This window comes from Sander lucioperca, chromosome 23, assembly GCF_008315115.2.
Source record: "Sander lucioperca isolate FBNREF2018 chromosome 23, SLUC_FBN_1.2, whole genome shotgun sequence".
In the NCBI taxonomy this organism is placed as follows: domain Eukaryota; kingdom Metazoa; phylum Chordata; class Actinopteri; order Perciformes; family Percidae; genus Sander; species Sander lucioperca.
The window spans coordinates 7,014,832-7,033,114 of record NC_050195.1 but is presented as its reverse complement, the minus strand read 5'-3'; the positions used below and the strand labels follow the sequence as shown (position 1 = coordinate 7,033,114).

The 18,283-nt window shown below is 37.8% G+C and overlaps 1 protein-coding gene and 3 long non-coding RNA genes across 4 annotated transcripts in view; 1 reads left to right on the top strand and 3 right to left on the bottom strand.

Annotated features, from left to right (window-relative positions):
- LOC116048593 (ADP-ribosyl cyclase/cyclic ADP-ribose hydrolase 1-like) overlaps nt 1-11,360 on the bottom strand; it is a 21,093-nt gene extending 9,733 nt beyond the window's left edge. Inside the window, exons 1-8 of the mRNA XM_035998242.1 lie at nt 11,094-11,360; nt 9,318-9,444; nt 9,079-9,217; nt 7,743-7,825; nt 5,190-5,263; nt 3,338-3,424; nt 2,702-2,785; nt 2,236-2,570 (exon numbers count right to left, since the gene is read on the bottom strand). Of these exons, the coding sequence (XP_035854135.1) occupies nt 2,513-2,570; nt 2,702-2,785; nt 3,338-3,424; nt 5,190-5,263; nt 7,743-7,825; nt 9,079-9,217; nt 9,318-9,444; nt 11,094-11,272 (831 nt within the window). The 5' untranslated portion in view covers nt 11,273-11,360 and the 3' untranslated portion in view covers nt 2,236-2,512. The remainder of the gene's footprint in view (nt 1-2,235; nt 2,571-2,701; nt 2,786-3,337; nt 3,425-5,189; nt 5,264-7,742; nt 7,826-9,078; nt 9,218-9,317; nt 9,445-11,093) is intronic.
- LOC118494371 lies at nt 1,026-18,264 on the bottom strand. Its single transcript, XR_004896500.1, has 2 exons — nt 18,015-18,264; nt 1,026-1,303 (listed from the first exon to the last, which is right to left on the bottom strand). It is a non-coding gene; the product is annotated as an uncharacterized LOC118494371 (long non-coding RNA).
- On the top strand, nt 1,215-18,025 carry LOC118494372. The gene is made up of 2 exons (XR_004896501.1): nt 1,215-1,260; nt 17,945-18,025. It is a non-coding gene; the product is annotated as an uncharacterized LOC118494372 (long non-coding RNA).
- On the bottom strand, nt 13,986-14,401 carry LOC118494370. The gene is made up of 2 exons (XR_004896499.1): nt 14,294-14,401; nt 13,986-14,148 (listed from the first exon to the last, which is right to left on the bottom strand). It is a non-coding gene; the product is annotated as an uncharacterized LOC118494370 (long non-coding RNA).
- Nucleotides 18,265-18,283: the final 19 nt, after the last annotated feature.

The window sequence follows — 18,283 nt, the reverse complement described above, 5'->3', positions numbered from 1 at the left end:
AGTGTATGCCTAGGAGTACACATGAAAACCCTGAACAAGCAGCGTCGTTCTGCTCTGTCTTTCTGCTGTGCCCCATTCACGTAGTAGTTTTACACTATGTAGGTTAAACTCTGCAATTAATCCGCGGTTCACATGTATGTATGAACTGTGGTTATCCGTTACACTGTAGGCTATATTCAACATCACTGATTAAGTAGCCTCAGTCAATCCTACATTTAATTTAATTTAATACAAAAATGCTGCTAATTAAACAACTGGCCTTTGGGGTCAAGTGTTGTCGCATCCGGCCCATGTCCCGGATGTGAAAGCCCCCTTACTGGACTACTGAATATAATAATATTCCATTATATTTTGTATTTTGAATTGTTACCTGCCACCAGAATTTTGTGATTTCCTTGCAATAAATATTGACACATAAATATTGACAAACACGGACAATCGAACAGACAGTGACAACAAAGAACAACATACTGTAGAGAATGACAGTAACAGCATACAAACGGCATAAACAGGCAGTACGTGTAAATTTGTTATAAACGTGTGCTCTTTAAAAAGTAGTAAGCATTGTTTGCCAGTTACATTAAATGTTTAAAAATCTGTTACATAAGGTATTGCTTATATTATTTCACCATCTGTACACAAATGTAAGTAGTGAATGCACGTGTCCGTGGGTGGGGCTGCATGGGCGTGGTAATGTGGGCTGGTGTGGCTACAGTGCCAGGGCTGAATTTTTGTTGAGCTGGCAAAAAATAGCCGACGCTGTAAATGCATAAATCACAACGCTTATCAATGTCTTCCCCATCAGTCAGGCACTAGATCTGACCATAATTACACTTGTGCTGTCCATAAACTGCCGTTGCTTTAGCCTTTTATTTCAGTTGCTACCCTGGCAGTGGAAGCGATCGTAAATAAAATATATAAAAACATAATTCCAACCGATATGCGCATTGGCAACACACGGCTCAAGATGCCGATCCCTCCCATTAAAATCTATATATTTAATAAAAATACCAATCAGAATCATGTATACTTCAATTTTATTTACAGTATCAAAATCAAGATATATCTCAAGATACAATAGTCTTGTTAATATTTTTTATCTCAATAATCAATTAAGTCGGTACAAAGAGTGTTACATAACGTGCAATCCCAGAATATGGAACCCTCAGTGGTGTTGTTGTTGTACAAATAGATAACTTGGATCCTATAATAACTTTAATATTTAATTAAGTTATGTAAGATGGTAATCAAGTGTCAAAGGTCCTGTTTTTTAAACTGTAAACCAAAAAAAAAACAAAAAAAACTATCACTCTTTTTCACAACCTCATATATTCACATTTCATTTAAAGCCCATGTTGCAGGTTAACCACCACTGTTGATTAATGGCTACATAAAGCACTCAACATATGTATATCATTGTTAAAAATGTCTCCAAGTAGTGTTAAAGGCCAGTTTTCGTCGTTTTAGTCGTTTAGTGGGTTTTTTAACGCAATTCGGTGATGACGTCACGTTGGGGAGACGTGCCTCAGCCTAGTACTAGAACTATGGTGACTGACTGGGATGAGGAAGAGGTGTTTTTACTGTCAGTGAATAGCACCAAGGGAAAGTCAAGGTTTTCTTTATATCTAGTGACAGTGATCATGTTGTTAGTTCAGATAAGTACCGGTAAACCTATCTAGCTAGATCTAGAAATAGAAGGCATCAGGAAACTCCGAAGGCAGTCGTAATATTTACCTAGCTGTCTAGTAACGCTGTTGTGCTAACGTTAGCAAACGTCGGCGTAGCTAGCTGTCTAAACTTGTGAAAAGCCGAACAGCATCCCCGTCCAAGCTGTGTTTTACTTTCCCTCCAGTATTATTATACACATAATAAAGACACATGGACTCGGTTGAGACCAAAAGCCATATTTTGCAACACCAGTGGCACAGACCGAGACCATAGACAGTGAACCTGAGACGGGGCTTTCGTCTGTCGTCTCCCCAACGTGACGTAATGCAATGCATTGTGGGGGAAAGGAGAATCATTTCAAACCGCTGTAAAATAGTACTACTTTTTCGTATTTTATTCGGTTTTGTGATATCCATTGTATTTGATGTTGTTGGGTAACAGTTTAAATGTTTATTACCAACAAGCAAATTGCGCAAATTCGTTAGAAAATAAACCCTGCAAGATGGGCTTTAAAAACATTTCATTCTGCCAGCAGGTGGGAGTGATGGTCGGTCAGTTGAATATAACTAAATTAGCTGCACTGGTACTTTACCCTACAGTACATGGCACATTACCACAGATCTTTTAGATTCGATAAAAAGCTAAAGATAAAAAGGTGCGTTGTCATATTGTAAAAAAATGTATCAGTGACATTTCTATAAAAATAAAAAAATAAACAACATTTCACATTAAGTCAAACTGGCCCACATGTACAAAAAGAATATACTGCAATAGCATATTATTTATTTCTTCTTCTTTTTTAACAGCTGGTTATTATTGTGTCTCTGAATTAGTTCACACGTCTTCACCAACAGGCTCCACAGGCTATCTCAGGATTGGAGCTACACTCCTGGATGTGAGCTCTGAGAGAGAGAGAGAGAGAGAGAGAGAGAGAGAGAGAGAGAGAGAGAGAGAGAGAGAGAGACCAACATACTGTGAGGACAGAAACATACAAACGTGGTGACATCCTCTCGCACAAACATGCTGTACTTACTCAGTCACTTCCTTGCAGTAATATTGAATTCCTGGTTTCAGCTCTTTCTGTAAATCCTTTAAAGATGCATTTGTGCAGTTTGTCCTGAAGAGGATGCAAAAAATTACATGACATTAGGATATCAATTTCCTCAGTATAACTTTGTCTTTCTGCATTTGTGTGTGGTACCATTACATTTTAAAGGTGCTGTAGGTAGGATTGTGAAGATCCAAGACTTAGCCAACAAATGTGAACATCGACAACTTCTCAGTCCCTCCCCCCTTTCTGCTAAAGCCCAAAACAGTCTCCTAAGCCCCTCCCCCCACAAGGGAGAATGAATGCGTGTGCATGGGCATTGACTGAAACGCAGTTAGACACCCCCCCTGGCCCTGATTGGTGCATCTGAACAGGGAGCGGTGGATTTTTGCAAATTGCACTACAGGCTGTAGGTGGTGCCAGAGGAGCCGGATTTTTTTTATTACCTGCTTCACATAGTTCTACTCGAACATAGGTTTCAGCAAATATAACAGAAAGTTAGTTTTATAAGTCTTACCTACTGCACCTTTAAACACTTTGGAAGAACATACAGAACATTAACAATGAACACAACAGGGACAATAGTGTTGCAGAAGTCTTGTACATAAGGAGAAAACGTACACAGCGCTCTTCTCCGTGACCAGAACAACATTCAGGCTTTTCACCCTCGAGGAGTCGAACCTCTTCACCTCGATGCTCGCAAAAATGCTGCCAACAAAAATAAAAACAGCACAATTTACCTGGCAAGGTGAAATAAATAAATAACATACAGGATATTGATAAAAAATTACAGATGTTTCTTGTACATTGTCTCACCAAATTGACTTTATTTTATTCAAAGGCTAAACTATTGGACATTAAATCCCCACATGCAGCCACCACTACACACTACATATTCCTTAGTTTATATTGCCGTCGTTCCATTTCCAGAGGCCTGTACTACGTTAATGAGGTAACTTCAGGTTCAACCCAGGGTTTTGTGTTTCACGACGGTGGATCACTTGTTACCGGGTTCAATCGCATAACTTATGCTGAACACCTAACCTGCTTGGGAGCAGGTTATGTTCGAGATTAGAGATCAACCGGTGTAAAAGCACCACCTACTGACCAATCAACACTCGATTGATAACAGTGTCACCGTTCTTAGAAGATCAGGTGGAGCTTGGTGCGCTCATAAAAGTTAAAACATTTAGAGACCGACAACCCCGTTAACATTCCCTGATGGGTACTGTTATGAAAGATTTTAAGCGGAGGGAATTACGTATCTTTGTTGGCTTCTTGAGCCGTGTGTTGACAATAAGACACATTGGTTTGAATTATGTTTTTATATTTTTTATTTGCTCTCACGATGGCTTACCACTGCTAGGGTAGCAACTGAAATAATAGGCTAAAGCAACGACAGTTTATGGAAAGCACAAGTGTAATTATGGTCAGATCTCGGTCCTGACTGATGGAGAAGTGATATTGATAAGTGTTGTGATTTACGCATTTACAGCTATTTTTTTGCCAGCTTTCCTTCCTGTTTTAGGAAGCAGCGACTGTATTGCGTTTTGCTGTAAAACCGTGTTTGTGTTCTTCATATTTATGTAGTATTATAGTTTCCTCTTCTTATGTAAAATATGCGGCTCTGGTAGATGTTTGTGATTGGTCATGCTGTGCAACACCGCCTCTTTTATGTGAACGTGTTCACGGGTTGATTGAACTAGTTGTTAATCACCGTCGTGACACACCTTATGCAGGACCGCGGTTGTTAGGTTAGTTGAAGCCGGGTAACTGAAATAAATCCAGGGCATGTTGATCTTGATTCATAGTATACAGGCCTCTGGATAGTTCGGGTTATTTATGAGGACTATGATTACCTGCTCCTCAGATATCTGCAGGGTAAATCCAGACAGCTAGCTAGAATATCTGTCTAGAACAACCTTTGCACACACACGTACCACAAAAACAAATACCATCCCGAGGCTATTTTGCTGAGGCACAGTCATTATGTCCGAGGCTCAGCGCCGCCCAAGACGATTGTAATTTGTTTAAAAAAATGCCAATAAATCAGAGCACGTTTTTCTCCCATCCCAGAATGCTGTGTGGACTAGCTGGACCCTCCTCCGCAGCACTGTGGAGGAAGGTCTGGCAATGTGAGACTACATATTCCTTAACTAATACTGCACCTGTTTCATTTCAGTTTGTCCCTGTTGGTATTGTGGGTATTTAAAGAATGTGAGGTCATCTCAGAGATATATTCTTTTGCTTTAGAGCTCCTTTATATTTGTGACACTCAAGTAATTTTAAAAGGGAAATAATTAAATCCCAAAGAAATCCACACACATTTAAGTGATGCGGAGCAGACCCGTTATGATTCAAGGCTGATTTAATCCGAGATGTTGAGCATCTAAAAGTAAGATATTAAGATAAAGTACGGGTATGTAAAAAGTCATAAGCCTGTCAACCAAAAGAAAGGTCCAGAGCAACTCACCTGTTAGGATTGAATGGTGTGGCGATGTCTCCGTTTAGCATTGCTGTGACATCACCACAGGCAGCATCTGCAAACTACAGACATGGAGATGACGTTAAAGAAAACATAGTAAAGATTTTGAGGAAACACATTATCTAAAACACACTCTGACTGTTACATTGCTGAGTTACTTTTGCAATGTAGACATTGATGATTACAGTAATGCAGCAGTGCATATACAGTATACTGATGCACTGACAACCATACAATCAACTGAACTTTTCTTATCCCCAGTAGTCCTAATCTTGAAATAAGGTCAAATAATCTGTTATTACACAAGAGAAAGAGGCCGTGTTACACTTTTTATCTAATTTTTCTTCTTTGTCATTGTAGCAACTATACCTATCAGAATTAACTTCATGCATTAATATTAACAGTCACTATTGATGTTACACTGAAAAATGGAATAACCCAGAATCCCTTTTAATAAAGGGCTATGTGTCTTTGACAGGAAGTATGAGAGTGGATACAAAATATCACTAAGAGACACCTTTATTCTAGTATTGGCATTATGATACAAGGGTCACATTCCCTTATAGTTTTACTGTGAACATGTTGCCAATATTGCAGCAATCACTTTTTTTCAAAATGGCTATAGTAGTTGAGTGATTTTCTTCTCCTAATTTGCTACTCTATGATCCACTCTGAGTTGTGTTTCCATGTAGGTATTCAAAAGTCCGCGAGCAGACAAAGCAGCAGAACAAGATGTAGCCTGCCTTGAAAAGTTGCTCTGACAGTGACTTCTTCTGGTAGAATTTGGAGAATTTATTTGGAGGACATAGGAGACAGAGGAGATAATAAGTAGATAGACAGCAACACATTCCAAACATAACAACAACTCTCTGCTCTACAGACACTTCCCCAGCTGGTTGGGGCTGTGTGCAGCCATCTTAGTTGGACAAATCTACTTTTAGCCAGCAACAATAGTATGTCATTTGCAAAACAATTTCTCTTCTCTTCTTCCACAACATCTCGTACTGTGTTTATATTTTAAAGTACATCTTTCTTTCACTTTGTGGTACTACAGTTTTCTCAACAGCTGAACATCTTGTTTTTGCTGACCTCCAGTTGTTGAAGTAGTCGTCTTGTTCCCTCACATCACTGTAACGCTGGGTTTCCACAGGCAGCGTAAATAACGGCAGAGCGGAGCGATTCAAGTCATTCCCTATGAGAACAGCGGTACGAGCGAAATCCGCTGACGGCGGCTAAAGTGCCCAGATGTTCCCCGCTCTCCCAAAGTTGACTCCGAGTCAACATTTGCAGAGCGGTAGCCAATGAGAGGGCAGACTCGTGAATGTGCCTCCAATATATTCTACCATGTATACAAACATGCTATACGTGCAAACTAAAAGATTGTGATTTTCCTATAGCTTACTTTATGATACATCTCTGTATGACTACAGGGATGTTAACAGCTAACTTGACAAAAGGTTGTCCAGGCAGTTGCATTGTAGCAATGACAACTAGCTTGTTGCTAGTAATATAACGTTATTCAAACTAAACGAAACACAACTTTTTAAGCAGCAAAGTGTGTGACTGGATTAGAAATCTTACCAAACAGTTGTTAGGCCAGATAGAAAATGATAGAAAATGTATATCAACACCAACGACTCATGGTCTTCAAAATGTGTACACCGTCGGCATCATATTGTGGTGACACAATTCCACTTGAAATTCGCTGCTCGTGACCAAGACATTGGAGTTGCAGTTGAAAACTGCCTGTAGAAACCCAGCGTAAGGTGTGCTTACAGGTGCAACAGACAAACTCGCTGAAGGAGAGCTGCAGATTTGTGTGATCATTCTCTGTAGGTTCATAATAAATGACCCCTTTTTACGTTGTTTTCCATGTCATCATGTAATGCATTTTTATTGCAAAAATATCGGTTGTAGTCACAGCTTGCTAAGGAGAAAAAAATCCATGATTTGACTTTTTGTCACTTAAAACTTTCCAAGGTGATGTAAGTTTGGGTTTGCCTCACATCACACCAACCGTGTAGCTGCTATAAGTTCTCAAAGATGCCTGCTGCAGCTTATGTGAATTTGTGTTGAGTTATTTAAACCTTTAGTGTTTTTTGTCCTGTGTCCTGCTTCAATTTTATACACTTTGTTTGTTTTACATGTTGTTTGTTTTGTTTCTGCATGTCCATGTTTTATGATGGATTGAATCTGTGTGTTTTTCTTTGTTGATTGTGTGAATATGTGGAAAAGGGTGTTATGTGTTGGTAGTTTTTTGGCAGGATAAAAGCCAGACAAACCAAACCAGAGCTCCTCTGAATGTGTGGGTTGCCACTGCTCGCTCAGGAGAGAGCTACGCAATGTGGGTCCATGGAGACGGACACAAAGCCTCATTGATGAAATACCCGGCCAAGTGACCTTTTCCTGTCCTCCTTTCCTTCATGACCACTTATAGACCGGAGAGATTCCACCTTATGCTTCACATATGTGTTGTTTTAACCACTGCTTGATCTCAGTCTTATTTTTGGCAAAACTAGTTAATTCTTGTTGATAACTTACAGCAGCTGAGACTCTGTTCCAGAATGAGCGAACAGTGTTGTTCTCACAGTCTCTCCATCCTGGGCAGTCGGTAGTGAATGTTTCTAGAACAACAAACACAGAGTCAATACTCACAGGGCTGTAGTCAAGTCCACCTTTGTCGAGTCCAAGACAAGTCCAAGACCAGGACTAGTCGAGACCGAGTCCAAAGAGGTTCAAGTCTGAGTCAAGACTGAGTCCAAATGAGAGACAGTCAATACCGAGACAGAAAAAAGAATCCTCTTCAAGACCCTTTACTTAACTGTTCATAATTTGTGATGTGAGAGACAGTATATCGTCTATTAAGATAATAATTTTACTTTATCATGATAATCAAAAACAATCTCGATGCCTGTTCTAGATGGATTTTGAATTAAACTAATACCTGTTTTCTGAACGAGCGCACTTCATCAATGGTTTTGTTTTAAAGGAGGAAGTTACTACTTGTGCTGGACTCTGTCGAGACCAACTACAATATTTGGCAAGTCCAATGGCCGAGTCCGAGACAAGTCGGAATCCAAAAACCAACAAGTCCGAGACAACAGAAAAGCATCTTGAGTGACCCAAGTACTACAGCCCTGGCTGCTCCATCAGATCGTGGTTTGGGTTAAATTTAGTACATTTCTTACGTTACTTGACGTAGTGATGTAGGTGACAGAGAACTTTACGTAGTTCTGTTTGTTCCTGTGTTGGAAAACATATAGTTAGGCCTATATGACTGTCCTTAAATCCAACATTCTGTTTAAACTGTAAAGTTCTTATTTGCATTATCTTAACAGACTTTCTCGGTCTTAATACCACATTACATGACTTCGTGCTTTGCCCCCGTCATAACTACTACAGCCACTAGAGGCCTAACAATAAAACATAAATATGGGTCGTAAATTAATGCTGGTACAAACGACCTAAGGGGTCGTTTTTATTTTGTTTGTTTTTTAAGACAGTGTGGAAATAACATATCTGGCATATTACATCAGCATGTATGACTGATATCAGGTTTTATTCCTATGTTCTCATGTTGCAGAGGCATGCAACACACCCAAAGGGCATGAAAAGGTATTTTGCTAAAAGGTTGTTGCCACAAAAAAGTTTAGATGCCAAATACTTTACTTTACATACGTGTATATATATATATATATATATATATATATATATATATATATATATATATATATATATATATATATATATATATATATATATATACAGTAGTTAAATGACTGCTGCAACTCTGCTTTCTGTGCCCGTTATCTTTGAATCTATTTTGCAAAAATAAACCAATCTGAGCTAAAAGTTTCCCAGTTTTGGGGAGTCTTACTTGTGCTACCCTCCTTTCCACACCAGGTAAGGCCATTCAGCACAGATCCCAACACAGTGTCCTCCACTGTGAGAAAACAATCTCTCTTCTTCTCAGTGAAGTCATGGACCACATCCTTCGTTTTGCTCCAGAACATCAGCTAAACCCAAAAAATACAGTTGTTAGATGAATTATCATGCATTATAAAAAGGAGTCTTGAGTGGATACAGACAGACAGTCTAGTGATGAGCAGTGTTTACTCTGTTGCATGCAGGTTTGAAGTCGGCTGCAGCAATGAAAGGGTCATAGGCTTCCGTGGGAACTTTACAAGGGTCCCGCCCCACATAGGCTTGTTCAAATGCACCCCATATCTTTTCACAGTCGGATCTAAAAAATAAATAAAAGTGCTGCTTAGTTTCAGGAACGTGCATCAGCCTCATTCTGATAAAAAAAAGCTTAAGTGTAGGACTAGATTTGTTGCATGCTGTGTATAAATTACAGTTTATTTATTAGATTAGTTTGCATTTATTATATTAGTTTGCATTTGGGAAAGGGAAACAGGGCATTTCCTCCCTTCCTTTAACATAAATAATCAATTTGTAAGTACAAATACATACATGGTGAAGAAGCAGTAAGTCCATGTTATCAATCAATATTGGCTTAATTATGATGCATAATGTAGACATATATTACAGTGCTTGTGGATCAGCCTGCTATAGCGAAAGACCAAATTTGGTGCAGTAGGGATGTATATGTACGAAGTACAGTTTATTTATTTATTTGACAGAGGGCATTTACTCCCTCCCTCATTTGAATCTTAAATATTTATTTCACTTTACACCTGTTGGTTTTATGTGTTTTGTGAAGCACTTTGTCACTTGTTTTTTTAAAAGGGATATAAAAAAAGTTATAATAAAAAAAACTATGTCAAAACTGTGTCATGGTTAATAAAGCACCCTAAACAGTATGTCAAATTCATATTTCCTGTCAATAATGGCTTATTACAGTAAAAAAGACAGAAAGTAGGTAGTTAAGAAACTGCATCGTCATTACACTGTATGTACAGTGAACAGACACAAATGGAGCTTACAGTGCAGAAAGGAGGCCAGACAAGTAATCATTGATCAGAGTAACAAAGGCCATGGCCATGGCTGAACTCTAACTTTAGCATTACATTTACTTTCGTTCTTTCTGGATAGCACTTCCTTTTACACACCTCCCTGTTTACTTAATACATTGGTCCATGCCAAGATTGCAAACAAGGGTGCACACACTTCAACTGTTATTGATGAATTCAATATTTCTGCATTTCAATTTGTTCAATATTAACATACACTGAGTTGCCAGTTTATTAGCTACACCTACTAATGCGGTCTAATAAAAGAGTGCAATAAATCCTACATGAAGTTGTTCAAACTGTTTAGAGGTGTTGATATGATCATGTTAAAGGATGCAGTTTGTGGAGATGCTAACAATGGTAATACTTTGTTGTCAGAAGAACAAGTCTGAAACAGTCTAGTATAATGCAATACAATTAAGCACCACAAACTACATTCTCTTCCAAAATGACCATAGACCATCTTGCTCAATTTGACGGACAGTTGTGAGATTCACAATAGGCCACTCACCTCTTCTTTCATAAATTCTGTTTTAATTTAGAGTACCAGTGATGCAACAGTACATTTCATTATCTGTTTAGTAATATGCCCAGTGTTGTTGTTATTTTTTTTTTCTTCCTTTTTTTCTTTCCTCTTTTATTTTCATATTGGCATATTTGCCAATGATTTTTTAATCCTATTCTTTGTCCCTTTGTATTATACTACTTGGAAAACACTTAATAAACATATTGAACAAAATTACCATAGAGTTGTATTAAACTGCAATAGTTTTAGCTAAGTGTGCCTATTAAACAGACAACTGAGTGTAGGATATGTTTACTGCACCATATATTTAACATATCTTAAATGGTATTCCTAATGTAATTATTCTCAGTTTTTGTTTGATGAACTTTAAAAAACAAACAAAAAAACGCTTACCCCTTGAACTCCTTACACCTTGCAATGAAAGTTTCCTTCAGTGTGTCCGTGTTCGCCCGGAGCGACACTCCCAACACAACTGCGACAACAATAATGAGAAGCAGCCCAGCGACGACACCTAAAATAATACAGCGTCTCCTCCGTCTCTTCTCCGGAAGACGACACGTTTCACGTTCCATTTTAATGTAAGATATTACAGTGGAAGTTTGGCTGTCAAACTCTTGTTTTTTACGTCGCTCGCGCTCGGGCTTCTATTTATGGAGGAGCGCACTCACCGTGCGTGCGTACGTGTGCTGGCTCGTGGCCATGTAGGTTCTGCTCCAATCAGGAATGATATCTGTTGAGGTGGAGCTGCCCAAACTGAGGTCCGAGGATCACAAAGAGACCGTTGAGCAGTAGAGGAAAATAGTAGGCATATTTACTCAAGTTAATAGCCTACACTTTTGAGATACCTGTAGGCCTACTCTACTTGAGTATTTCCATTTTCTTTCTCCCTCTACTCCACTATACATCTCAGAGGCTATTATACTTTTTACTCCTCCATATTTATTTGATATCTTTGGTTACTAACGTTACTTTACAGATTCATTCAGATCAATAATACAAAATATGATCAACAAATACATTGTGATGTATTACTCTGTCGCATAGCCTACTTCTGTAATTTTACTTATACATGACTTGTAATATATAATATAGTATTATTAGAGTGTGGTATTCACAAACAGAAATACATATTTAACTATTTCACTTTTAACATACTCGCTTGACAATAGCTTTAATATGTAGGGGTGTGCGTCAGACTGTATCCAGTAAGTTAGAAATACTAATGTCAAATAAAAACACTGAAAAATACTTATAAAATATGAATACATAAAAAAAAAACTAAATACTGAGTCTGCCCCACTCATTGTACACCCCTATCTATTTTTTTATATCTTAATAATTCAGTTTCCTGTTCAAGTGAATTTTCTGTAGTCTACAGCCTTTCATTTTCTGTCCAACACGTGTTTGTTTTTATTGACCTACTGTAATCACCCTCAAATGGTATACAGCTTACAGGGACCTCCTACCTCGCCTTCATTCAGAAAACACAAAAATATACTTGTGGTGCAAGCATCATCAAGTTCGGACCATTGACATGTTTGTCTCTCTCCTGACTTTATGGTTTTTAAACTTGGCTGCTCTTGGGTGCGCCTGGATAGCTCAGTTGGTAGAGTGGGCATCCATATATAGAGGTTTACTCCTCAACGCAGCTGACCAAAATAAATATTTAACTATTCCACTTTAAATATACTCGCTTGACAAAAGCTTTAATATGTAGGGGTGCGTGTCAGGCTGTATCCAGTAGGCCTTAGTTAGAAATACTAAAGTCAAATAAAAACACTGAAAAATACTTATAAAATATGAATACAGGCTTATTATTTGGTGGATGCTTCCTGCGCTAATAAGCTTGTATAAATTACATGTATGATGATCAGTGGTGGAAAATAACTAAGTACTCAAGTAACTGTAGTTACATATAATATCGAGGTAGTTGTACTTCACTTGAGTATCTGCATTTCATGCTACTTTCTACTTCATACATTTCAAAGGCAAATATTGTACTTACTCCACTTCATTCATTTGACAACTTTTTATTTTTTTAATTTATTTATTAGGACAAAGTACATTAATCAACATTTCTGCATGCGCCAGTGTTAGCCAGACAGCTAATTTTCAGCTGTAGTCCTAGTTACCTAGCATGCATGTTTTATTGCAGATTCTGGTTAATAATAACATACAAAATACAATTAACACATACATTATGATGTAGGATATTATTAAAGATTAGACTTTATTGATCTCTGGGAGTAAACTCTCAAGCTACTTAGCAGTATGTACATTCATTGAAATTAGCTTCACTTTTACAAGCAACATTGAACACATGAATGCATCAATAATTATAATCCAGTGAATATACATTATTTTGATATGGGGCCCTTCTGCATATTGAGTAATTTTACCTTTGATACTTCAAGTATATGTTCAAGCTATGTATACTTTTGTACTTTTACTTAAGGTAAAATTTGAATGCAGGACTTTTAACCGAGTTTTTATACCCCATAGTATTGCTTCTTCTACTTAAGTAAAATATCTGAGAAAGTAGTGTTTATTTAAATAGGAACTTTCACAGATACACAATCACAGAGTGCTTAGCTCTATAAAACCATAACCTATTTCTTCCACCACTGATAGTGATAAGAATTGCTCAAAGTTCAAATCAAACTTGAAACTGTGGTTTTGATACTACCAGAATGTTCCCATCATGAAACTGAAAAAAAAAACAAATAGCTCAGGTTGCACACTGTTTATGGGTGTGTCAGAGCCTGATGGTTTATACTTGTGAAAACTGAGCAACACTAAACAAAATACTTGCAACTCTTAACTCTAGCTAATACAATACGTTCAGGTTGTGCAGTATTTCTCTTGTGACATTTGGTCCCATAAACACAGCAGACAGCAGGACAAACATGGCCAGACTGCTGTGAGGCTCAGGGCGATTATGAGCTTCTGGACTCCAATTAATCCCTTCTTCATCCGACAGATTGGCTGTGTGGTAATTTGATTAAACACACAAAGCACAAAAACTAGTTTTTGACATAGACAGGGCTTCAGAATTGGTAACGACCCACCTTGAGGCCATTAGGTCGGGCTGATATTTTTGCTTTAGCGGTGCTTCTCCCACACAGTCACATTCGATTAGCATAATCCAGTCAATTGTAAAGCAGAAGCTTTTAAATTTGGAAGCAGATCAATTTTGCACTCCAAGAGACTCTCTGACCTAATGTGCTAATGAAATGTGATCAATGACAAGTGTGTGGTATAAAGAAAAACACTTTAATTCAGGAAATCTTTTGAGCAGCCAGTTTAATTGTAGCCACCTTCAAATATCAATATCAGAATACATGCTATTCACTGAAATGTGAGGCTCTTTCTGTGTGAGAGGCTGTTGGCACATGTTTGGCAGGAGGACTGTTGGGGGTTCTGGATACACTGAAGGATCATCAGGGTCCTGTGAAGAAATATGATTTGTGTTACTCCAGGGTACTTTGGTCAGGAACCTCTCTGTTTGTCTATGAATCTGTCTGTCTGTGTTGTTCTAGGGCAAAGAACATATTTTGTTGTTTAATTTGTTGGACTTGTTGGACGTCACTTACTGGTCCTTGTCTGTGCAAGTCCAGCGGAAACCTCTGGACTGGAGGACCTGGATCAGGTCCACAATGGATCCTTCACTACATGTTTCTTTGTAAAAGAAGAAAAACAAGAGACTTGATTTGTGGATCTAAATAGTTACCACTTACTGATAAGTCACCATTTTTAAAGGTTGTACTTACTGCAGTATGGATAGCTGATAATAAATCTTTATATATCAGTTATAAGCCATTAATGCATTATCAATCCATTAATCCAATAATTGGTCATACCAGGACGCATAGTCTTGTTCTTCCAATATAGAAAAAAAAATCATTAAAGCAAAGCATTACTTGTTGACATGTATTAATGAGAGCATTTACAAAAGTCCCCCAAAATCCGCAGAGGGAGGCATGTAGAAACAGCTGTTTGCACCGGTTTGCAGTTCTCACTCTCTCATTTGAGGGGGGGGGGGGGGGGAAATTGTAATAAAAAGTATTCAAAAAAAGGAAAAGAAAAAAGAAGAGCTCTTCCTCACCCTATCACAGGGCCAGGTCTGTGGCATGGCGTAAAACATGTGACGATAATGCTCCACTGTCACATTACAAGAGGACTGACGGACAACCGCCTCTTCAAACTGTCTCCATATCTCCTCACAGTCCAACCTACACATGAAAATGAAATGTATCTTTATTTTACTTTAGGGCTGCAGCAAATAAGTGTCTTTTTTGATAAAAAATAAATAAATAAAAAAGTTGTTACACTACGCTTAATCATAAAAAAAAGGGAAATATTTTGTGCCTGCAGCTTCTCAAATGGGAAGTTTTGCTGTTTTGCTCCAATCCAATATCTTTGAGTTTTTGAAGGCTGGTCAGACTAAACAAGACATTCGATTACGTCACCTTAGATTCTGATTTTTGTCATAGACTAAATAATGAATCGATTTATCATAAAATATGCCCAAATTCTCGTTTCAGCTACTTAAATGTGAATATTTGCTAGTTTACTTAGTTTATTTACGAAAGTAAACTGAGTTATCTTTGGGTTATGGACTGTTGGTCAGACAAAACAAGACATTTAAAGATGTCACCTCTGGGTAACTAGGGACTATTTTATAGACCAAGAGATTAATCGATAATGTTAATAATCATTAGAGCCCTAATGTTTTTAGATATTGAAATTAGCAGTATGTTTCATTCAACTCCCAAGTCAGATCCAGAGAATTGAAATTTGTGTTTCCAGACCTAAACAAGCCATAAAATGGTCTTTAGTAAATTGAATGGTATATCAAAATGTAAACACCAACAGGATAATAGTTAGTAGAAGGGCCTACATGAAAGACACACCCTTTGTGATCCAACACAAGTGATTACTGTTCAACTCTTCAAAAGCAAACCAAGCAAATTCCACTAAAGTGAATTAAGTCATGTAAACAGCGAGAATTTCGCATGAAATATATTTTCTTTTCATAGAAAAGTGTAACGCATGACCACGTTCAACAGTTACCCTCTGTGACTCAGTTTCTATTTTTCTACAGAAGCACAGAGAAGAAAAAGCTCATTCAACATCACATAAAAACAAGTTTTACTGCCCTTCATGTGTGGGTGATTTTTGACACATAATGATAGCTGACCTTTAGAAAACACTACGCCTCAGAGCATATCAAAGAGATACACAAAAGATACACATTTTTGTTTTATGTTACAGTGGCTAGCATATGCAGTTATAAAATATGTGAACAAACATGCCAGGTTTTGCAACCCTATGAGGAAACATTGGCCTGGGAAAACCCTGACGAACTTCCGGCAAATTTGAGATTTGCTCTGCGAGTCAGTCTGTCCAAGAGCCCATTCAAGCCCATTGTCAAATTTTCCAAATCGAGGCACCAATCATAACCGTTAAGGCGGGCTTTACACCAATCACAACCGTTGAGGCGGGCTTTACACGATGATGATAGTGCAGCGACGGCGAGCAGCTTTTTGTTTACATTCAACATGACGTCTACCGAAGCACAGCAACCCATTGATGCCGCTGTCACTGCCACGTCACCCGGATCGTTGGTCTGATTGGTTGAAGGACTATCCAATGCGCCCAGAGGCATTTGAGGGGCATCCGTTGGTGACGCCCCTTTGGAAATGGGCTGTGAATGAAGCTTGCCCAGACCCACTCTCAGTTACAACTAAGAAGGGTCTGGTGTCAACCAGGCTAAGGAAACATAGAAGTAAATGCTCACCTTTTTCCATGTAGGAGGTTAAATTGCAACATGTGGCTTTGTTGTTGTGATGTTAAAAGCTTTGCTCAGGTAAGAATTTGCAAAATATCTTCATTTCTTCAAAAAAAAATTCCAGACACTTTTGCCCTGATGAAATTCACTTATGGTAATACTCAAAATAATATTGCCATATTTATTGATATCACACACACAGCAATGCTACATAAGCATTTGTGTTGTCTAAAACAGTTCATTTTTTGACCTGTTGTGATAACAAAATGTTGGCTGGGTGTTTTGAGGCCCCGTGGCTTTAGATTCAGGACAAATGAGCAAATGCCTGTAAAATGCTAAACTTTAGCCATAATCATTGCAAAAAAGCCAAAGAGAGAAGAGACCATTTGTTTCAAACTATTTAAAAAAAAAAAAATCAGTTTCATAAACTCACATTTGTCTTTTGTTGTCTATACAAGACAACAAGACAAAAGACACAATTTTATGAACTGTACACTTAATCTGCCAGGAATCAAGAATAAGCAAGCTTAACCAAAAATAATTAAAGGCCCTGAAACACCTTTAAGGGTGTTTTTTAGTTGATCTGGCTGATTACACCTCTTTTCAGGACTGTGTGGGTGTTCAGAGGCTTTAAATTCTATAATCCTGTTTATACTTTGTCATTGTGGGTATAGTTTGCAATGGGATTTTTGTTTGTTCATAAATTGCAAGTTTTTTAATGTAGCAAAATTCTTTTGATAACTTTTGGTCAGATCCGTCTGTTAACAAGAGACTCAGGAAGATGTCAGTCAGTCTATAGAGTACACACCCACACAGTCCTGGGAAGAGGTAGCCAGATTAACTGAAAACACCTGTGTGGGTGTTCATATGACACTTAAAAATGTAGCTCAGGTGCCGACCATTTCTCTTGATCACACCTTGATTGGAGTCCACCTGTGGTGAATTCAATTGATTGGATATTGGAGTTGGAAAGGCTATATAAGCTCTCAAAACCTGATTTACCGTTACCGTTTTAATGGTGTTTTCAGTACAATTATTTAGTAACACAGTGATGATGCCACGTGCTGATTCTCAACTCACACAAAGAATGAAGGCAGGGCCAATTTTTAAACATTTGGGAGCACAGCGGCAGTGACATGATGTTCTATTTGAATTCCAAGACCTGGCAAAATGGCAAAAATACAAAATAAAAACAGAATCATGTATACTTCAATTCAATTTTATTTATAGTATCAAAATCAAGATATATCTCAAGATACAATGGTCTTGTTAATATTTTTTATCTCGATAATCAATTAAGTTGGTACAAAGAGTGTTACATAACGTCCCTACATAACAATCCCTGAATATGGAACTCTGTGGTGTTGTTGTACAAATAGATAACTTGGATACCTGGGAAAATAACTATTTAATATTTAACTAAGTTATGTAAGATGGTAATCAAGTGTCAGAGGTCCCGTTTTTTAAGCTGTAAACTAAAAATAAAAATAAAAAATGTAACATCAACGTTATTTCACCCAGACAATCACTCTTTGAGAATCCAAAGACAATTTCACAACCTCATATTTTCACATTTCATTTAAAAACATTTCATTCTGCCAGCAGGTGGGAGTGATGGTCGGTCAGTTGAATATAACTAAATTAGCTGCACTGGTACTTTACCCTACAGTACATGGCACGTTACCACAGATCTTTTAGATTCAATAAAAAGCTAAAGATAAAAAGCTAAAGATTAAAAGCTGTGTTGTCATATTGTAAAAAAAAAAAAATGTATCAGTGACATTTCTATAAA